Below are 23,134 nucleotides of genomic sequence, written 5' to 3'. Positions count from 1 at the left end.
TTTTTAAACAGTGCCCTGGGCACGTGCCACATGAGTTATCCTTTTGCTTCTCCAAAGAAAATATTGAATTAAGAACTCTTTTTCCAGAAGGTATGACGCTTGGACTCAGGAACTTTTGGAACTTGGAATTCTCTTTTTGAAACAGCTTCCAAAACTGGTGCTGCCCAGGACTTTTCAATTCTGTGGTTAGATTCTGGGATCAAGCTTTAAGGAAACACCTCCCTACCTTTTATATGAGTGTGTGTGGTTCTGGAGCAGTGCCCTTGAATTTTTAGGGCTGAGATTAATGAACATTTATAATTCTGTCCATTTACTCCTTTCTGAGTCACCCTTCATTTTTTTCTTAATATTGAGGTTGTCCTTTAGACAAATTTTCAACTTTAGCTTAGGTGATTTCCCTTTAGTAGCTTGAATTCACTTATTGTACAAATTGTACAATTGAACAATTGTATTGTTCTTGTCTTGTGTTGAGCATATTCCTTGTTGGGAAATTAGGGCTATAGAAACATTTCACAGTCTTCTCTCTGAGGTTTTGTGAAGAATTCCCTTGATCTCAGTCTCTTTCCGTAATGTAGGGATGTCTCTTCTGCTGCCAGTGTGGAAGTTGGGAAGAAATTATTATTATTATTATTTTTTGAATTCAGAAAGTAGGAAAAAAATCAACAAAAAGACATTAGAGAAAAAGAAAACAGTGATGTCCACTGATTGAGAATGGCTGAGTAGATTGTAGTATTTGAGTGTAATAGAATATTATTGTGTTATAAAAATGATGAAGGGGATAGTTTCAGAAAAACAGGGGGAACACTTGTATGAACTGATTTAAAGTGAAGTGAGCAGAACCAGGAGAACATTGTACCTAGTAATAACAATATTATACAATGACCAACTGTGAATTAATTAACTATTCTCAGCAATACAATGAGCCAAGACAATTCTGAAGAGCTTATGATGAAAGATGCTATCCACCTCCAGAGAAAGAAGAGAACTGATGGGAATCTGAATGCAGATTGAAACAGACTTTTATTTTTAAACTTTCTTTATTTTTCTTGGGTTTTATTTTCTTTTTTGCCTGTGTTTTCTTTTACAACAGACGGATACAGAACTATGTTTTGCCTGACTTTGTATTTCTTATACTTCTCATCAAGGAAGCTTGCTTGCAATAAGGCAAAGGAGGGAGAGAGAGAATTTGAGCCTCAGAGTTTTCAGAAAGAAATGTTAAAAATTGTTTTTAAATGCAATTGGGGGAAAATAAAATAGAAAATAAACAAAATAAAATCTATTTTGATGACCGTGTTTCTAGCTTAAAAAAAGATCTTACTTTGAATCCCATCCCAGATGTGTACTATCTGTTATTCCAGAAAGTCACTTAATCTCTTCCTCATCTGTAGTGATAATAATAATATCTCCCTCTTAGGGTAGTTGTGAGCATTAAAACTCAGGAGTACCTAGGTTCAAGTTCAGCTTATTTGGGTCACTTCGATTAAATCACTTAGCCCTTCATTTCCCTTCCCAGACTTCTCTGTAAGATGCAGAACAGGCACTGGTCTGTCTTGGGAAAGGAGTTTCCTTATTAGTGAGTTTCCATACCAGTGAAATCACTGGTCCAGTCGCTACTCACCATGAGATTAACACTATTGACAGTAGTCATAGGCTGGGCCTGAGGATTAAAAGGTCTGAAAGGATGGCATGATGTAAGGCCTTTGGTTCCCCTCAGTTTTTCTAGCACAGGGCTCAGTAAGTTTTGTTCTTTTTGCTCTGATTTGGAGGTGGACTGACTGAACATAATACCTGTGGGTGTCCTTGGCCAGTCTGGTCTGTGGTTGGTCTGATTGAAGTTCATTCTGGGATCTTGTTAAAAAAAATCAAACTAATTAGCCTCCTTTTCTGTTTTTTTTTTTTCCCTTACAGCGGAATCTTTTAAGGAATTTGCTGAGCTCCTCAGTGAAGTTGAGAATGAAAGGATGATGATGGTAAGTATTCACCACTGAGCCTCTAAAGGGCTCACTGGAAGGGGCAAGCATGTTAAGTGCCTCCAGGAGGGAATTTGGGGGAGGAGGGAGTTACTTCCCAGGTGGTCCTCTTCTATGTGAACTCCATTTTCTCAGTATTTCTGCTAAGCTAGAGGAGGTCTGGTACTGTGGTTTCCTTTGTAGCAATCAAGATACTTGAATAATCGGACTTGTTTGTAGGATCTCAAGTGCTCATCATGGGAGTTTGCCATCAAAGCAGCTGCAAATTAGTATGGAAATCCTGTCTCTGTTTGCTTCAGCTAGAATAGACTTCAGAAGAGATGAAATTAGGCTAGAATAACAATCTTGAACACAATGATGTTTTTTTTTAAAAATTAACTGAAGAATTAAAAAAACCTTACAAACCAAGGAATACCATCAGCAAATATTCCAAACACAAATTGCGGTGACTTAGCCAGAGCTCTGACTTTGAAGTCCCCAAACCTCTGCTTATAGCCTAGTTTTGCTGGTGCAGAATTTAGACCTGGGAGGGGCCTTAGAAATGACCTAATCCCAAATTTTATGTGACATTGTTCCTGTTATATTACCACCAAAAAAAATCACTCTTTCCACATGCTTCATCAAACACAAATCATTTTCTTTGCTCATCTTTTCATTTAAATAAAATTAAGATTTTATCACACAAACGGGGAACACAATAAAATAATATGACATATTGATTTGTCAATAAAATCACTTTCAAATGGTCATATTTGTGACTTATACAAGTATTAGCCATACTAATATTATCAAGGAGATGATAAATGGGCTTGTTTTTTCAGCTTGGTTTCTTCAAATGTGATGTGTGGATGTCAATTTAGCCATTACTGAAATCTCTATTTTCTTTATAAAGCTTGTAGCTGAAAATCCATCTTAAACTTACAGAATGTTGTTAAACAGTGATAAAATTTGTATAGCTTTGTTAGATAAAGCAGAGAGCCATTTAGTCCCTTATAACAAAATATGATACTTCTTTCTATGTGGCCTTCCAAGATAAGTCCATTACTTCTTGCTAAGATAGAATAAATCAAGCCCCCAAGAATATTTTTGATACCTACTCTTTGCCAAGCACTGTGTTAAGCATCAGGTATACAAAGGAGCATAGAAAGTAATGGGGGAAGACTTTAGGTAAACACCTATATAGAAACAAGATCTAGAAATATATATATATATATATATATATATATATATATACACACACACACACACACATATGTATACATATATATGTATATATACATACATATACATATATGTATGTGTGTGTTTATATGTTTATATATGTATATGTGTATATACGTATATGTATGTATGTGTGTATATATATATATATACATATATATATATATGTATATATATATATGTAGGATTTAATCAACAAATGGAAGGAGATGACATTGAGAAAAACTGGGAGAGGCTCTTAAAGAAGGTGGGCTTTTAACGGAGAGTTGCAGGAAGCCAGGAGGCAGAGATGAAGAGGAAGAAAGTACCAGGCTTGGGAGGCAGCCAGGAAAAAATACCCAGAATCAGGAGACAGAATGTTGTATTAGAAGAACACTGTCAAAAAGGCCAGTGTCCCTACATTGAAGAGTGCCTGATAAGGTGTGAAAAGACTGGAAAGGAAGGAGTAGGAAGGCTTGGAATATCAAAGAGAAGTTTTTTTATATTTTATCTTGGAGTAATAAGGAATTTATTTACGTTTTATAAGTTATAATTTATATATTTTTATAAATGTATAAGGTAATAAATTGGAGTTTATTGAATAAGGGGAAGGGGTAACATGGTCAGACCTGTACTTTAGGAAGATCCATCTGACAGGTGAGTGGAAGATGGATTGGAGTGGGGAGAGATCTGAGGTGGGGGACCAACTAGCAAGGTATTAGACCCATCCAGGCATGCATCATTGAGGTAGTAACAGTGTCAGGGGAGAGGAGGTATCCAGGATAGATATTGTGAAGGCTGAGAAGAAAGGAATTGGTAACTGATTAGTTATATGGAGTGGGAGTAGATGAGCCTTCCAGGATGATACCTAGGTTGGGAGCCTCAGGGACTGGGAGGATGGTGGTGCCATCTACAGGAATAGGAAAGTTAGGAAGAGTAAGACCAATTCAGTTATATTTGTCCATGGCAAATGAGTTCCATTTCTGTTTTTATTTAGAGATATCTAGATCTTTAAAATAAAATAAGAATTTGTTTCCGTAGACTAGGTCAAGTGATGAATAAATTGGTCTTTATTTTGTTCTATGTTCAGGTAGTTTTTAAATTTTGAAACTATCCCAAGTCATTTGTTTAACACTTTCTCCATAGCTGTAACTTTTTCATAAATGCAATCATTGTATGTTTCTGAATCAGAATAAGGATTTGAGGTCCTCAAATTGATTTATTTGAGTACTCAATCTTTCCATCCATAAGTTTTAGGAGGAAATTTTTATTATAAGATGCATTTGTTTCATCTTTATGACTACCACCCAGAAAAAATGGTTATTCTTTCACTTCCAATCCTCTTTCAAGAGCTTTGGCACAAGGAAACCAGCACATTATACACTAGTGCCCTATTGCTACATTTCCAAATGAGTTTTTCAGAGAACTTTCTTTTTAATGGACTTTTTTCTCCAAAGTTGCTTAAAACTCTTGTAAAATCTCAGAAACCTTTGTGTAGCTCTTGAGTGATATTTTTCAATGCATGTGATTGCTTGGGAAGTGTGTAGTGTGCCCAGATTGCCCATTTTTAAGTAGTGCTTTGGCCCAATTTCAGTGTAACTCTATCAGTGAAAGGTCTTACACAATTCTAACAGTTTATACAGTTTTTATCCAAAAATCATGAATTTAGATTAACCGTCTTCTCAACTAACTATCCATTGTTACGTCTTCCCTAATGTCAGTCCCAGTATCTTTATATCTCTTATTTTATTCACTATTTATGTGCTGTAAGATAGGAAGATTTTAGATTCTCATCTGATCATGAAGATTTTCATCCAGAGGGCATTGCTACTTCCATGTATTAAGGAATAAGCATTTATTAATCACCATTATGTGATTAATGTGCCAGGCATTGTGTGCACTACTTTACAAATATCACGTCTGATCCTCACAACACTCTTGAGAGGTAGGTGTCATTTTTATCCCCTTTTTACAGTTGAGGAAACACAGAGGTGAAGTGATTTGGCCAGGGTCATATAGTTAGTAAATATCTGAGGCTGTATTTGAATTCGGATCTTCCTGACTCCAGGCTCAGTGCTCTGGCACCAAAATCTATGCTACCTAGTTGCCTCAATTATTGCCATTATTAATATACCAGATGTATTATTATTATTTTTTGTAATAATATATACTATGATAATAATATAATAATCTATAGAAAATTCTTTTTTAAATTACCATTCAAAGCTGCTTTTTGCATGGTTTTCTAATTATCATTTCATCCTAATCAATAGCTATCAATAGCATTACCTTGTCTCCTGTCATAATATTTCCAGTGGAAAGTTTTATAGATAGCAGAAATCTTTGTTGCAAGACATTTTCATGGTGCTATGTCATTGTATTAGCTTTCATCGGCACCTAAGTGGTCTTTGCTTTCTCCCAACCCCACAGCAAAACTTATGAATGACAATCCAAAGTAAACTAGATTATATTTTCTAGATTGGAACTCTTTCCTTTCCATTTCTGTATTTTTATTCCCTAAGCTGCATCTGTGTTCTTTTGTTTGTATTAGTTTCAGCTGTTCCATTGGCTTGACTTCAAATCCATTATGAAAGGAAGTTATTTCCCTCTGAAAATGAGAGGTAATAAACATCTAATACAAATTTAAATTTAACTCTTGAAATTTCAAATTAATCTCAATAATAATTCTTCAGCTAATTCAGCATTGGCAGGATTTGGGAAGAAGCAGCTAATTCTATTATACTGACTAAAATGAATGATGAGAAATATAACAAATATCATCCTATTTTTTCGTACACTAAAATTGTTTTGATAAATAGTGAGTTTCTGTTTTTTTTTTCCAGAAACTCTGAGCATGTTTCCTTCCCAGACTGAATCTTTCATGAAGGCAAACTAGGCCATCTTTTGCCTCATTTCTTATCTAGCATTAAGAAACTGAATCACTGAATGGGTGTTGCCTCAGACACTTAAGACCTGGGAGAGATCTTAGCTTAAAAAGGCCAAGGTCCTCCACTTCATCTGGAGCCATCACCAGTCATCCTGACCTATGTCTTGCCATTGGACTCAAATGAATGTAAAGGAGAGAGTGAGGCTGAAGACTTTGCACAACTCCATTTCATTTACAAATCAAGACTCCCCGTGTCATCGATTCTCTTTGAAGGAACGAGGAACAATAATATTGTTTAAGTTTGAATTTTCACACTGTGTATTTAAATGTAGTACATAGTGTGACAACATAGCTCATTTGGGTTGTCATTATTTTTAAGTCTTCATTACAGAGAAGCTGCTAACTGCTTTTGGTAGAGGGGATTTCCTTATATGGGAGTTCCTTCTCTCAATGAAATCCTAGGTCTAGTACAGCCCTCTCATTTTATAGAGGAGACACATGTAGGTTATATGATTTACTTAATCAGAGAGATAGTGAGTAGTAGAGCCAAAATTATAAACAATGTTCTTGGTATCAAAAGTATTGGGCTCCTTATTAGGTCACATGTTATTCATTATGTCAGGAGGAATATAATAGAATCTTGATTTGGGAAGGGACCCCAGTGGCCATCTTGTCTAATCTGTAACTCCTGCTTTCCCCCTAAATCCCTTCTATGATTTAACTAACGAGTGCCCGTCTAACTTCTGTTTAATGGCCTCCATTGAAGGGGAGCCTGCTCTCTACTGATGGAGTCCATTTGCAGAGAGCTCACCTTGGTAGGAAGTTTATACATAGATCTTGCTTAAATTGTCCTCTTTTGCCATTCCTCCTTTCCCCATTGGTGCACCTCCTGGGGCCAGACAGAGCATGTCCCATCCCTCTTCTATAACACACTTGAAGGCAACTTTTATCCCCCATAAATCTTCAGATGAAGTGGACCAATAGTCTGAACTGAAGATTCTTTACTGTCCTGATTACTTTCCTCTGACTGATCCCCCTTTTTGAGACAATTATTTTTATTTATGTCTTTTGTTACATCATATTCATTTTTATATCTCTTCTTAGAGATCCATCCTTTGGGGCAAAGATTAAAAAAAGAGGGGAAAGGAAGTAGTTCAGCAAAATGAGCCCAAACATTTGCCCCATCTGATGTTTAGTATTTCCCACTCCTAGACTTACACCTTTGTGAAAAAGGGGTAGGGCCTACATTTTCTCCTCTGCTCGCCAGGGCCAAACTCCATGATTGTTATAATTAATTTCTGAAGTGCTATCATCTGCAAGAGTTATCAGACATATTCTGGCCCCAGAAAGTACACTTAGGGATGGTGGGAAGGAACTGTGAAAGGGGCCATTTGCTCTCAATTTGGAGCTCTTATTGTAGCCTAAGAACCAGTTGGCTTTTGGAACTGCCATGTCATATTCACTTATTTTGAGGTTGCTGTCCATTATTATCCATAGATTTTTTTTTCAGGCATACTCTTCCCTAGCTATATCTCATGCATCTTGTACCTGTGTAGTTGAATTTTGAAACCCAAATGTACGACTTGATATGTGTCCAGATTAAATGTCGTGTCAGCTTCCCAAATGCTCTAGTGTCTCTGGCCGAGGGGCATGGCCTAGATTGGCAACTCCTTAGAACACCACTTGGATTTTGCCTCTACCTCAGGTAGAGTTGCAGAGGTGGTTGCTTGGCTTGCTTGCCTTTGGGAAACTCCCTATGAGAAGAGAGCTTTTCTTCCAGAGTTCTCAAGGGGCAAGCGAGACGGGGCAAGAGCCTGGAAGACAGCCCATCAGCCAATCAGCAGCCCCACGATGGCCTCTGTTTTCTGAAGTTTGTGGGATGATGCCAACGTCTTCCTCAGAGCTGTCTCCCCCCACCCCCCTACCTCCAGTCCATTCAGACAGCACTATAAAGCCCAGCTGTACTTAGCCACCCTCGCTATTTCATTATCTCTTTTCTTTGCCTAAGAAAAAGATCCACAATATTGAAGGAGTATGCGTCTTTTGAGAAGCTGCTTTTCCCACCCCTCTCCCTGGCTCCTGGCCACCCGCGTGAGTCACTTTCTTCTGTCTTTAATTATGCTGTCCCCTTTTGTCTCCAGGACGCCTCACTCACATGCTGAATGTTGGCTTCCCGCTTCCTACTTGCGTCCAGGAACGATGTGAGTGGAGGGGAGTCTCAGCAGAGGTCTTTCACGACCTGCCAGGAACTCACTGCCTGATTACTTTCCCCATTTCCTGGCCCAGTTAGTAAAGGGCCTCCTGGGCCCCATCCTGGATGAGCTGGAGGTATCAAGTGGTCTTTGTCTTTTCTAGCAGAGGCCTTGGTCTAGCATATGGATGAGGCGTAGGCATTCAGAAATGGTTTAGCCATTGCCAGGACGGAACTGAAATCATAGTAGAAGAAACTTTGGAAGAACTTCTCAATGGTGAGCTCTAGGCACATTCAACTGCTGGTTGTCATGTTCCTCGTGGCACACAGTACGCATTTAAAAACTATACTCACTATCAACAAACCTGAATCGTGTATTGGAATTGAGGTTGTAGGAAATATATAGTTTACAGCAGAGATTCCTAACCAAGATTTCCCCTGTCAAATTTCAAGTGCTTTTCAAGTCTTTCTTTGATTATTGGCTATGAAGTGATGGCCTTTTGGGATGGGGCCTATGTTCTACCAAGGTAGCCCCGGTAGTCAACCCAAATACATAGGGCCCCTATGTTGTCTCCATGTTCGAAATTATGAAGCCATTTTGTTGATTCTAGTGGCATTCTCTGCCCCTAGAAACATGCATTTCAAGTCTCTTTTTTAATTGAATTGCATTTGGTAAGAAACCTAGTTTATTAGCTAGACTGAAGGATTAAGGAATTACATTCCCCAGGCTATGACTTCACCTGGGCATGATGGGAAGGATTGTAGAGATGCCATGATGTGGAAGAAGTGATTAGACAATCAATCAATAAATATTTATTCAGTTCATTCATTATATCAGGCACTTTGCAAGGTGCCCCGTGTTTGTTTCTTGGTCGTGGCTGAGGATTTCATTGGTGCCAGAAAATCCCAGTGTGAAAACTCCCTTCAACAAGTCCACCAAAAGGTGGACTAGCACCTTTTCTACCACGTGCTATCTTAGAGAGCTGCTTAGAGGCGTACTAGATAGAAGTGTGATTTCTAGGTTGGCTTCACTGATGTCAACTCCATTCAGTGAGCTATATTTTAGTTGCCTTTTATTAGAGACACAGGATAGAAATAAAAAGAGTCCCTGCCTTTAAGGACCTGGAAATCAAGATGAGACAGAATGGCGAGGTGGTAGAAGAAAGGAATTATTAGAAAGGTGGAAGGAACAATGGAACATCATCAAGACCAGTGATGTCAAACTCAATAACAAAGGGATCCCTGCCAATGGTATAAGGAATTGGAAAACCCCAAATTAACATTGTCTATGTTGTTGTGAGGCAGCTAGGTGGTGCTGCAATGAATAGAGGGCTAGAATTGGGAAGATCTGAGTTCAAATGTAGCCTCAGACACGTGTTAGCTGTGTGGCCCTGGGCAAGTCACATAATTCCTATTTACCTCAGTTCCTCACCTGGAAATTGGGGACACAACTCAGAAAAGAAATGGGAGATCACTCTAGTGTCTTTGCCAAGAAATTGTTGATGGGGTCACAAAGAGTTAGACACAACTGAACAAAACCAATAATCTTGTGTTATATTTCTAACTTATTGTTAAACATTACTCAGTGACATTTTATTCTGGTTTAGACAGGGCTGAAAGTTGAATACCCCTGAGGATACTGAGGCCCAGACATGTGAAATGACTGCCCAGGGTCACATAGGTTGTAGATAACCAAGTCAGGATTCAAATCCAGAACCGTAGGCTTCCAACCCAGTACTCTTTATTTAGAATCCATGGTTCTACCTTTCAGGGAAGGTAGTATAAGGACTTGGAGGCTTCTATACACATATGCATCTCACATTTTGTTTTTTTCTACTTATTTGGGTATCTCTTGCCTCCCATATTTGACTGTAAACTGCATGAGAGTGAAAACTGCATCTCATTTTTTTGGGACCAGTCATCGTGAAAAACCATGGCAGCATGTTTTCAGAGTCTGAGTAGGCTAACCAAGTCTCCCACTGGCCTTCAATTTCTCCTGAATTTCTTCTAGTTCTAGACTCAGCCAGTCTTTGTTTAGAGTCTTCTTGTCAGTCAACTAGGTAGCACACTTAGATATATAGCAAAAGGCCTAGACTTGAGTTCAAATCCAGCCTCAGACACTTAACTAGCTATGTGACCTTGGGTAAGTCGTTTGATCTCTGATTGCTTCCATTTCTTCAACTATTTCCCAGCAGTGCTGTGAGGATACAATGAGATAATATTTATAAGTGCTTAATGTAGTGCCTGACACATAGTAGAGATTTAATAAATACTTGTCATCTTCCTTCCTGTCAATGAAGAGGAGACTAACATCTCTTAAGAAGTTATTTAGAGATTACATCAGAAGTTACTAGACAGATCATTGCTTATATATTATTCATCATCTCCCATTATAAAATGTAGCTCCTCAAGGGCAGAAAGTGTTTCAGTTTTGTTTTTCTATCCCCATTGCCCAACAAAATGGCATATAGTAGATACTTAACAAATGTTTGTTGATTGATTGCTTAGAATTGTTTCCACTCTGGTTTTCAACCTGAAGTTTTAAAAATATTTTCATAACTATATTTCAATATAACAGACTTCCTTTTAAGTCCTTTAAATTTTTATATTTATATATACATTATATATATATTTGTGTATATTTATGTCTTATCTATCTATAATATTATGCATTTAAAAACCTGGCTCTAAGAAAGACTCCATGGGGTTTATCAGATTGTTGCCAGAAGGGTCCAGGACACAAGAACAGGTTAAGAACTTCTACAGTAGAGTATAAGATCCTTGAAAACAGAGCCTATTTCCTTTCCTTTTTGTATTCCTCCTTGCTTTGTATACCATTGGTGTTTAGTAAATGCTAATCAATTGATTAATGCTGTTTCCTTTTGGTGGAGTATAAGCTTCCTAAGGACAGGGATTCTTTTAATAATATTTTATTTTTCCAAATACACGCAAAGATAGTTTTCAACATCCACCTTTGCAAAATTTGTGTTGCAAATTTTTCTCCCTCCTGGCTCCCTTCCCCCTCCCAAGACAGCAAGCAATCCCTTTATAGGTTAAACATGTGCAATTCTTATAAGCACATTTTCCATATTCGTCACTCTATGCAAGAAAAATCAGATCAATAGGGGAAAAACAGGAGAAAGAAAAAGAAACTAACAAACAAATAGTAACAATGACAAAAAGTGAAAATATTCTTTTTCCACATTCAGTCTCCATAATCCTTTCTCTGGAGGCAGATGGCTCTCTCCATCACAAGTCTATTGAAATTGCCCTGAATCATTTCATTGTCTAAAGAGTCAAGTCTATCAGAATTGAATCATCCCATAATCTTGTTGTTACTGTGTACAGGAACTCTTTCTTTGCACCTCGTGTGAGATAAGGTTTCTTTAAAAAAAAAAAAAAAGGACTCCTGGCACTCTCCCCATCCCCAATTCTTTCCCTTTCAGTTCTTACAGGTCTGTGATGCTAACCCATTTCTGAGGAAGCTGGGCACAGTGGGAATGGAGATGGGGCTACTCAAGGGTTTCCCTTGTGTTCTGGGAAGACACAGGGCAATAGCTTTGCCATTCTTGGTTGTTATACAGTTCTCGCTTCCATATCAAAGGGGAAAGGGGCACAGCCATTCCTATAATTTGGAAAATCTGCATAACATGCTTTGGTTCTCCTTTATACCAAAGAAATCTGAATTATCCTGGCATTCAAAGACCAAATATGTTGATATGATATAATACTATACACACACACACACACACACATACACACACACACACACACACACACACACACACACACACACACACACACACCCTTTATGCATTTCTGAGGTTCTAAACTTTTTCTGTGTCATCTACAGCTTCTGCAAAATTCCTCCCAAATTCCTATTTAGTTTTTTATGCCAACCTGTGATATATTGAAAGTATGATGGGGAAAGTTGTAATCGGGAAGAGATAACTATAATACTTATACACGATGGTCTTATAGAGCTTGGTGTTCGCAGTGCTCTGAACTGTGGATCAGACCTGGTAGATGTAATGGCAGAACCCAATCTCAGGGGAACTGTTGGAACAAATACAGTTCTGTTTTTATGATACATCACCCAGGATAGAAATGATTTATGCTGGAGCCCAGACCGTTGGCCTGTGTAATCCTACATAGCCTGGAAAATGATTTGCCTAATTATGAGGTCAGGGATCCTCAGGCTGCATTCCCATGTGCCTCAGACCCTGTCTCCTAGCTTGCCCTGTGTCTCCTCTCTCCCCTTTTGGGCCCCTCCATTTCTGCTGCTGGATATGACCCAGTGTATTTATGGTTTTAAGACTTAAAACAGACTCCTATTAAAATCACAAGGAGCCAATAAATCACCCTGCTCTTGTTTTTCTCTTCAAAGCATTTGGTCTGCTATGTCTGATTTAGGAAGTTACTTAGGAATTAGAACAGAGTAGAAAGAACAGCGGCCTGGAAGTTGGGGTGCTGGAACTTTGTCTTCCCAGAAATCAGCCGGAGTCAGGATCACTAAACGTCTTTATTCTTAATCTTTTACGGTCACCCCCCAATGCCAGGTCATGAGTGCGAGAGAGCATGAGTTCCATGACCCAAGTTTTTCCTCCTCCTCCCACACAAGTCACTTCTCCCTCTTTGTCCCACAAATCAAGTCAGCACAGAACAGCTGGGGAGGGTCAACCTTCAAACAAGTTAATACGGAACTGTCCAATTGGCATTTAGTCGCACGTGCTTCATTATCCAAGTGCATTGCTCAGTTCTAGCCCTTTACATTGGGGGACTAGAGTCCTAATCTTGGTCCTGCCACTAAGATACTGTGTTAACTTTTGATGAGTCCTTATATCTCAAAGTAGTTGATTTTTTTTTTTCCATCCATCTTTCCTAGTGATGGAATCAAAGACTTAATGCCCTGCCCAACTTAGACATTCTATTAGTAAGGCAGAGGTATCAAACACATGTTTCTGCCACTCCTGAGTACAACTAAACCAGATTCAAATGGAATTGGGTAAAAATTAATAAAATTAATAAAAATACAACAAAACATAGGTTGCCTTACATTTGAAAATTGAGTCAATCTGGGGTCCCTGGGGATTCTTTTGTATAGATTGGTAGCCCTGATTTTTATTTGAATTTCTCACTTCTCTAGTAAGGTCACTTTCATCTCTAAGAAGGTCCTTTTTGACTCTGCCATTCTATCAGACTCTAAAACTACAGAGCCGGTAAATCCTTAGGACTCATTAACTCTAATGCACAGAGTTATGGAAAATCCTCCAAAGTTCAAATTTGATCATTTAACTAAAGTGTGCTTCCTTTTCTTGTAGGTACAAAATGCTAGTGATTTGCTGATCAAACCGCTGGAAAATTTCCGTAAGGAACAAATTGGCCTGACCAAGGTATGTTTCATTCTACTTCTTCCACATCATGGATAAGATGCTCTTATAGCAACTCAGTGGCTTGTTAGACCACAGGCTAATGTAGTTCAAAGATAAGAGGTATTTATGATATTCTAGATACCTTCTCTGAAAAGAACATTAGATAATGATTCAGTAGACCTGGGTTTCAGGCCTAGCTTTGTCAATAACTTACCATGTAACTATAGGCAAGTCACTTTTTCTTCTTTGGACCTCAGTTTCCTTCTTTGGAAAATAAAGTAGTTCAATCAGAAACTCTCTAAAGTCCTTCTTATCCCTAAACCCTTGGATTCTATAATTTTCTTTCTGTTTGATTTGGGATATGTTTCTTCTAACATAAGAAGCCGAGAGCAGTATTTAATAGGCGTCCCAGAAAAGTTTTTTGTACCTTAACCAGTGAGGACATGAGGCTTAGTGGGGGTGAAGTGCCATGATGCAGATCAGGAACTTTATCCCAGGTCTTGGGACTTCAAATGGAGGCTTCTTTCTACCATAGTGAGGGAAAAAGACCCATGTGGTTCGAGTAATAGTTCCTCTCTACTTTCCTGGCACAACAATGGATGGAGAAGGACCGGCAATGAAGCTGGAGGAATATATCCCTCTTGGTCAGATAGGGTCTCATTGTGATCACGATTAAATGAGGAGATAGAAGAAATAAGTGCTCAAAAGAGAACAGTTTCCAAAAGCAGAAATATAAACTATCAAAAGCCCTATAAAAAAGCCTGCAAATAACAAATGCAAAACAAATGTAAATGAAAATAGTTGAGGTTTTGTTTTAAACCTATAAAATTAGAAAAAAAATGCAAACAGAACTGGATGTGCTATGGGAAGGCAAGGACACTAACAGGCTCTTGGTGTACTGTGAATTGATGCAGTTCTGGAGAAAACAATTCAGAAATATGTGGAAGAGACTAGAAAAAAGTTCAGAAGAAGACAGAAGAGTAAGGTAATTGTGGTAAATATAATGATAGAAGTTGGCAGTTTTCTTATCCAAAAAGAAGATAATTTGGAATTATTTAAGAAAAATAACTAAACTCTTGTTAGTTTTGGCCTGAGTAATTTCACTACCAGGTATATTCCCCCCTAAAAATATTGACATATTTGTTCAATATTCTCTGATCATATTTGAGACCAAAAACTGGGGAGCTGTGGGAGTGAAGTAGAAATGGAAGATACCAGGACCAAGCAGGACCAAAATGAAGGCACATATTTGTGAACTTTTGATTTACCAGGGCTTCAAATGTCAGAGCTGAGAGGGGCCATAGAACAGAGTAAGTCAGAATTGGAAAAAGACTTAGAACATAGAAATACAGTTGGGAGGACACTTAGAACTAAGGCTTTCCAGGGACAATGATACATTATGGAATTATGACTATATCCAGCCATTCTGGAGAGCAATTTGGAACTATGCTCAAAAAGTTATCAAATTGTGCATATCCTTTGACGCAGCAGTGTTACTACAGGGCTTGTATCCCAAAGAGAACTTAAAGAAGGGAAAGGGACGCAATGTGAAAAAATGTTTATGCTAGCCCTTTACATAGTGGCAAGAAACTGGAAACCGAGTGGATGCCCATTAATTGGAGAATAGCTGAATATATTGTAGTATATTAATGTTGTGGAATATTATTGTTCTGTAAGAAATGACCAGCAGGATGATTTCAGAAAGGCCTGGAGAGACTTAGAGGAACTTAAGCTGAGTGAAACGAGAAGGACCAAAAGATCATTAAATACTTCAACATAAATACGATACAGAGAATGTTATATTTCAAAGCGTCTTAGAAAATTAGTATGTTAATGGTTTCATGATACTTAGAACATAAAATGTTATATTTCAAACGTTTTTAGAAACTTAGAATGTTCATAGCATGAGGATTCAGAGGACATAGAATGTTATATTTTAAAGGTTATTAGAAACTTAGAATGTTAATGGTTTGAGGATTCCTAGAACGTAGAGTGTTATATTTGAAAGTTTCTTAGAAACTTGGAATGTTAATGTGAGGATTCTTAGAACAGAGAATGTTTCACAGTTACTTAGTAACATAGAATGTTAATGGCGTGTGGATTCTTAGAACATAGAATATTATTTTTCATAGTTCCATAGCAACATCGAAGGTTAATGACTTGAGGATTCCTAGAATATAGAATGTTATATTTCAAAGTTTCTTAGAAAGTTAGAATGTTAATGGTGTGGGCATTCCTAGAACAGAGAATGTTTCCCAGCTTCTTAGAAACATAGAATGTTAATGGCGTGAGGAATCTTAATAAAAAGAATGGTATATTTCATAATTTGTTAGAAAAGTAGAATGTTAATGGCATATAGATACTTTGAACAAAGAATGTTATTTTTCAAAGTTTCTTAGCACTTGGAATGTTAATTGCTTGAGGATTCCTAGAACATAGAATGTTATATTTCAAAGTTTCGTAGAAACTTAGAATGTTAATGATGTGGGGATTTTTAGAACAAAGAATGTTTCACAGTTACTTAGTAACATAGAATTTTAATGGATTGTGGATTCCTAGAACATAGAATGTTTTTAATCATAGTGCCATAGCAATGTGGAACGTTAATGACTTGAGGATTCCTAGTACCTAGAATGTTATATTTCAAAGTTTCGTAGAAACTTAGAATGGTAATGATGTTGGGATTCTTAGAACAGAGAATGTTTCACAGTTACTTAGTATCGTAGAATTTTAATGGCATGTGGATTCTTAGAACATAGAATGTTATTTTTCAAAGTTTCTTGGCAACTTGGAATGTTAATGGCTTGAGGATTCCTAGAACATAGAATGTTATATTTCAAAGTTTCATAGAAACTTGGAATGTTAATGATGTGGGGATTCTTAGAACAGAGAATGTTTCACAGTTACTTAGTAACATAGAATTTTAATGTATTGTGGATTCTTAGAACATACAATGTTATGTTTCAAAGTTTCCTAGCAACGTGGAATGTTAGTCGCTTGACGATTAATAGAACATAGTATGTTGTATTTCAAAGTTTCTTAGAAACTTAGAATGTTAATGATGAGAGGATTCTGAGAACAGAGAATATTTCACAGTTACTTAGTAACATAGAATTTTCATGGCATGTGGATTCTTAGAAAATAGCATGTTATTTTTCAAAGTTTCTTGGCAACTTGGAATGTTAATGGCTTGAGGATTCCTAGCACCTAGAAAGTTATATTTCAACGTTTCGTAGAAACTTAGAATGTTAATAATGTGGGGGTTCTTAGAACAGAGAATGTTTCACAGTTACTTAGGAACATAGAATTTTAATGGCGGGTGGATTCTTAAAACATAGAATGTTATTTTTCATAGTGCCATAGCAAGTTGGAACGTTAATGACTTGAGGATTCCTAGTAGCTAGAATATTATATTTCAAAGTTTTGTAGAAACTTAGAATGGTAATGATGTGGAGATTCTTAGAACACAGAATGTTTCACAGTAACTTAGTAATGTAGAATTTTAATCAGGTGTGGGTTTTTAGAACAAAGAATGTTATTTTTCAGTTTCTTAGCAACTTGGAATGTTAATTGCTTAAGGATTCCTAGAACATAGAATGTTATATTTCAAAGATTCCTAGAAACATAAAATGTTAATGATGTGGGGATTCTTAGAACAGAGAATGTTTCACAGTTACTTAGTAACATAGAATTTTAAAGGCATGTGGATTCTTAGAACATGGAATGTTATTTTTCAAAATTTCTTGGCAACTTGGAATGTTAATACTTGAGGATTACTAGAACATAGAATGTTATATTTGAAAGTTTCGTAGAAACTTAGAATGGTAATGATGTGGGTATTTATAGAACAGAGAATGTTTCACAGTTACTTAGTAACATAGAATTTTAATGGCGTGTGGATTCTTAGAACATAGAATGTTATTTTTCAACGTTTCTTGGCAACTTGGAATGTTAACGGTCTGATGATTCCTAGAACATAGAATGGTATTTTTCAAAGTTTCTTGGCAACTTGGAATGTTAATGGCTTGAGGATTCCTAGAATATAGAATGTTATATTTCAAAGTTTCACAGAAACTTGGAATGTTAATGATGTGGGGATTCTTAGAACAGAGAATGTTTCACAGTTACTTAGTAACGTAGAATTTTAATAGCGGTGGATTCTTAGAACATAGAATGTTATTTTTCAAAGTTTCCTAGCAACCTGGAATGTTAATGAGTTGAGGATTCCTAGAACAAAGAATGTTATATTTCAAAGTTTCTTAGAAACTTAGAATGTTAATTGTGTGGGGATTCTTAGAACAGAGAATGTTTCACAATTATTTAGTAACATAGAATTTTAATGGCTTGTGGATTCTTAGAACATAGAATGTTATTTTTCAAAGTTTCTTAGCAACTCGGAATGTTAATGGGTTGAGGATTCCTAGAACATAGAATGTTTTATTTCAAAGTTTCTTGGAAACATAGAATGTTAATGATGTGGGGATTCTTAGAACAGAGAATGTTTCACAGTTACTTACTAACATAGAATTTTAATGGCTTTTGGATTCTTAGAACATAGAATGTTTTTTTTCACAATGCCATAGCAATGTGGAATGTTAATGACTTGAGGACTCCTAGTACCTAGAATGTTATATTTCAAAGTTTCTTAGAAACATAGAATGTTAATGATGTGGGGGTTCTTAGAACAGAGAATGTTTCACAGTTACTTAGTAACATAGAATTTTAATGGCTTGTGGATTCTTAGAACATAGAATATTTTTTTTTCATGATGCCATAGCAACGTGGAACGTTAATGACTTGAGGATTCCTAGTACCTAGAATGTTATATTTCAAAGTTTCTTAGAAACATAGAATGTTAATGATGTGGGGATTCTTAGACCAGAGAATGTTTCACAGCTACTTAGTAACATAGAATTTTAATGGCATGTGGATTCTTAGAACATAGAATGTTATTTTTCAAAGTTTCTTGGCAACTTGGAATGCTAATGGTTTGAGGATTCCTAGAACATAGAATGATATTTTTCAAAGTTTCATAGAAACTTGGAATGTTAATGATGTGGGGATTCTTAGAACAGAGAATGTTTCACAGTTACTTAGTAATATAGAATTTTAATGGCGGGTGGATTCTTAGAACATAGAATGTTATTTTTCAAAGTTTCTTAGGAACGCGGAATGTTAATGGGTTGAGGATTCCTAGAACATAGAATGTTATATTTCAAAGTTTCTTAGAAATATAGAATGTTAATGATGTGGGGATTCTTAGAACAGAGAATGTTTCATAGTTACTTAGTAACATAGAATTTTAATGGCGGGTGGATTCTTAGAACATAGAATGTTTTTTTTCATAATGCCATAGCAAGGTGGAACGTTAAAGACGTGAGGATTCCTAGTACCTAGAATGTTATGTTTCAAAGTTTCTTAGAAACTTAGAATGTTAATGATGTGGGGATTCTTAGAACAGAGAATGTTTCACAGTTATTTAGTAACATAGAATTTTAATGGCTTGTGGATTTTTAGAACATAGAATGTTATTTTTCAAAGTTTCTTAGCAACTCGGAATGTTAATGGGTTGAGGATTCCTAGAACATAGAATGTTATATTTCAAAGTTTCTTAGTAACTTAGAATGTTAATGATGTGGGATTCTTAGAACAGAGAATGTTATTTTTCAAAGTTTCCTAGCAACGTGGACTGTTAATGGGTTGTGGATTCCTAAAACATAGAATGTTATATTTCAAAGTTTCTTAGAAACATAGATTGTTAATGATGTGGGGATTCTTAGAACAGAGAATGTTTCACAGTTTTTTAGTAACATAGAATTTTAATGGCGGGTGGATTCTTAGAACATAGAATGTTTTTTTTCATAATGCCATAGCAACGTGGAACGTCAAAGACGTGAGGATTCCTAGTACCTAGAATGTTATATTTCAAAGTTTCTTAGAAACTTAGAATGTTAATGATGTGGGGATCCTTAGAACAGAGAATGTTTCACAGTTTTTTAGTAACATAGAATTTTAATGGCGGGTGGATTCTTAGAACATAGAATGTTTTTTTTCATAATGCCATAGCAACGTGGAACATTAATGACTTGCGGATTCCTAGTACATAGAATGTTATATTTCAAAGTTTCTTAGTAACTTAGAATGTTAATGATGTGGGGATTCTTAGAACAGAGAATGTTATTTTTCAAAGTTTCCTAGCAACGTGGAATGTTAATGGGTTGAGGATTCCTAGAACATAGAATGTTATATTTCAAAGTTTCTTAGAAACATAGAATGTTAATGATGTGGGGATCCTTAGAACAGAGAATGTTTCACAGTTACTTAGTAACATAGAATTTTAATGGCGGGTGGATTCTTAGAACATAGAATGTTATTTTTCAAAGTTTCCTAGAAACGTGGAATGTTAATGGGTTGAGGATTCCTAGAACATAGAATGTTATATTTCAAAGTTTCTTTGAAACTTAGAATGTTAATGATGTGGGGATTCTTAGAACAGAGAATGTTTCACAGTTATTTAGTAACATAGCATTTTAATGGCGGGTGGATTCTTAGAACATAGAATGTTTTTTTTCATAATGCCATAGCAACGTGGAACGCTAATGACTTGAGGATTCCTAGTACCTAGAATGTTATATTTCAAAGTTTCTTAGAAACTTAGAATGTTAATGATGTGGGGATTCTTAGAACAGAGAATGTTTCACAGTTACTTAGTAACATAGAATTTTAATGGTGGGTGGATTCTTAGAACATAGAATGTTTTTTTTTCATAATGCCATAGCAACGTGGAACGTTAAAGACGTGAGGATTCCTAATACATAGAATGTTACATTTCAAAGTTTCTTAGTAACTTAGAATGTTAATGATGTGGGGATTCTTAGAACAGAGAATGTTATTTTTCAAAGTTTCCTAGCAACTTGGAATGTTAATGGGTTGAGGATTCCTAGAACATAGAATGTTATATTTCAAAGTTTCTTAGAAACATAGAATGTTAATGATGTGGGGATTCTTAGAACAGAGAATGTTTCACAGTTACTTAGTAACATAGAATTTTAATGGCGGGTGGATTCTTAGAACATAGAATGTTTTTTTTCATAATGCCATAGCAACGTGGAACGTCAAAGACGTGAGGATTCCTAGTACCTATAATGTTATATTTCAAAGTTTCTTAGAAACTTAGAATGTTAATGATGTGGGGATTCTTAGAACAGAGAATGTTTCACAGTTACTTAGTAACATAGAATTTTAATGGCGGGTGAATTCTTAGAACATAGAATGTTATTTTTCAAAGTTCCTAGGCAACTTTGAATGTTAATTTCTTGAGGATTCCTAGAACATAGAATGTTTTATTTCAAAGTTTCGTTGAAACTTGGAATGTTAATAATGTGGGGATTCTTTGAACAGAGAATGTTTCACAGTTACTTAGTAACATAGAATTTTAATGGCGGGTGGATTCTTAGAACATAGAATGTTATTTTTCAAAGTTCCTAGGCAACATGGAATGTTAATGGCTTGAGGATTCCTAGAACATAGAATGTTATATTTCAAAGTTTCGTAGAAACATAGAATGTTAATGTTGTGGGGATTCTTAGAACAGAGAATGTTTCACAGTTACTTAGTAACATAGAATTTTAATGGCTTGTCGATTCTTAGAACATAGAATTTTTTTTTCATAATGCCATAGCAACGTGGAACGTTAATGACTTGAGGATTCCTAGTACCTAGAATGTTATATTTCACAGTTTCTTAGAAACTTAGAATGTTAATGATGTGGGGATTCTTAGAACAGAGAATGTTTCACAGTTACTTAGTAACATAGAATTTTAATGGCGGGTGGATTCTTAGAACAAAGAATGTTTTTTTTCATAATTCCATAGCAACGTGGAACGCTAATGACTTGAGGATTCCTTTTACCTAGAATGTTATATTTCAAAGTTTCTTAGAAACTTAGAATGTTAATGATGTGGGGATTCTTAGAACAGAGAATGTTTCACAGTTACTTAGTAACATAGAATTTTAATGGCATGTGGATTCTTGGAACATAGAATGTTTTTTTTTCATAATGCCATAGCAACGTGGAACGTTAACAACTTGAGGATTCCTGGTACCTAGTATGTTATATTTCAAAGTTTCTTAGAAACTTAGAATGTTAATGATGTGGGGATTCTTAGAACAGAGAATGTTTCACAGTTACTTTGTAACATAGAATTTTAATGCCATGTGGATTCTTAGAACATAGAATGTTATTTTTCAAAGTTCCTTGGCAACTTGGAATGTTAATAGCTTGAGGATTCCTAGAAAATAGAATGTTATATTTCAAAGTTTGGTAGAAACTTGGAATGTTAATAATGTGGGGATTCTTAGAACAGAGAATGTTTCACAGTTACTTAGTAACATAGAATTTTAATGGCGGGTGGATTCTTAGAACATGGAATGTTATTTTTCAATGTTTCCTAGCAACGTGGAATGTTAATGGGTTGAGGATTCCTAGAACATAGAATCTTATATTTCAAAGTTTCTTAGAAACATAGAATGTTAATGATGTGGGGATTCTTAGAATAGAGAATGGTTCACAGTTACTTAGTAACATAGAATTTTAATGGCTTGTGAATTCTTAGAACAAAGAATGTTTTTTTTTATAATTACCTAGCAACGTGGAACGTTAATGACTTGAGAATTCCTAGTACCTATAATGTTCTATTTCAAAGTTTCTTAGAAACTTAGAATATTAATGATGTGGGGATTCTTAGAACAGAGAATGTTTCACAGTTACTTTGTAAAATAGAATTTTAATGGCATGTGGATTCTTAGAACATAGAATGTTATTTTTCAAAGTTCCTTGGCAACTTGGAATGTTAATGGCTTGAGGATTCCTAGAACATAGAATGTTATATTTCAAAGTTTCATAGAAACTTGGAATTTTAATGATGTGGGGATTCTTAGAACAGAGAATGTTTCACAGTTACTTAGTAACATAGAATTGTAATGGCGGGTGGATTCTTAGAACATAGAATGTCATTTTTCAAAGTTTCCTAGCAACGTGGAATGTTAATGGGTTGACGAATCCTAGTACTTAGAATGTTATATTTGAAAGTTTCTTAGTAACTTAGAATGGTAATGATGTGGGGATTCTTAGAACAGAGAATGTTTTCACAGTTATTTAGTAACACAGAATTTTAATGGCTTGTGATTTCTTGGAACATAGAATGTTTTTTTTCATAATGCCATAGCAACGTGGAACGCTAATGACTTGAGGATTCCTAGTACCTAGAATGTTATATTTCAAAGTTTCTTAGAAACATAGAATGTTAATGATGTGGGGATTCTTAGAACAGAGAATGTTTCACAGTTACTTAGTAACATAGAATTTTAATGGCATGTGGATTCTTAGAACATAGAATGTTATTTTTCAAAGTTTCCTAGCAACGTGGAATGTTAATGGTTTGAGGATTCCTAGAACATAGAATGTTATATTTCAAAGTTTCTTAGAAACATAGAATGTTAATGATGTGGGGGT

General features: G+C 35.9%; 1 protein-coding gene across 1 annotated transcript in view; it reads left to right on the top strand.

Moving 5' to 3' along the window:
- Positions 1-23,130, top strand: part of OPHN1 (oligophrenin 1) — a 146,780-nt gene extending 123,650 nt beyond the window's left edge. The window contains exons 3-4 of the mRNA XM_074277490.1: positions 1,909-1,970; positions 13,570-23,130. Of these exons, the coding sequence (XP_074133591.1) occupies positions 1,909-1,970; positions 13,570-13,677 (170 nt within the window). The 3' untranslated portion in view covers positions 13,678-23,130. The remainder of the gene's footprint in view (positions 1-1,908; positions 1,971-13,569) is intronic.
- Positions 23,131-23,134: the final 4 nt, after the last annotated feature.

This window comes from Sminthopsis crassicaudata, chromosome X (assembly GCF_048593235.1).
Source record: "Sminthopsis crassicaudata isolate SCR6 chromosome X, ASM4859323v1, whole genome shotgun sequence".
Classification (NCBI taxonomy): domain Eukaryota; kingdom Metazoa; phylum Chordata; class Mammalia; order Dasyuromorphia; family Dasyuridae; genus Sminthopsis; species Sminthopsis crassicaudata.
This window is presented reverse-complemented; position numbering and strand designations above follow the sequence as displayed.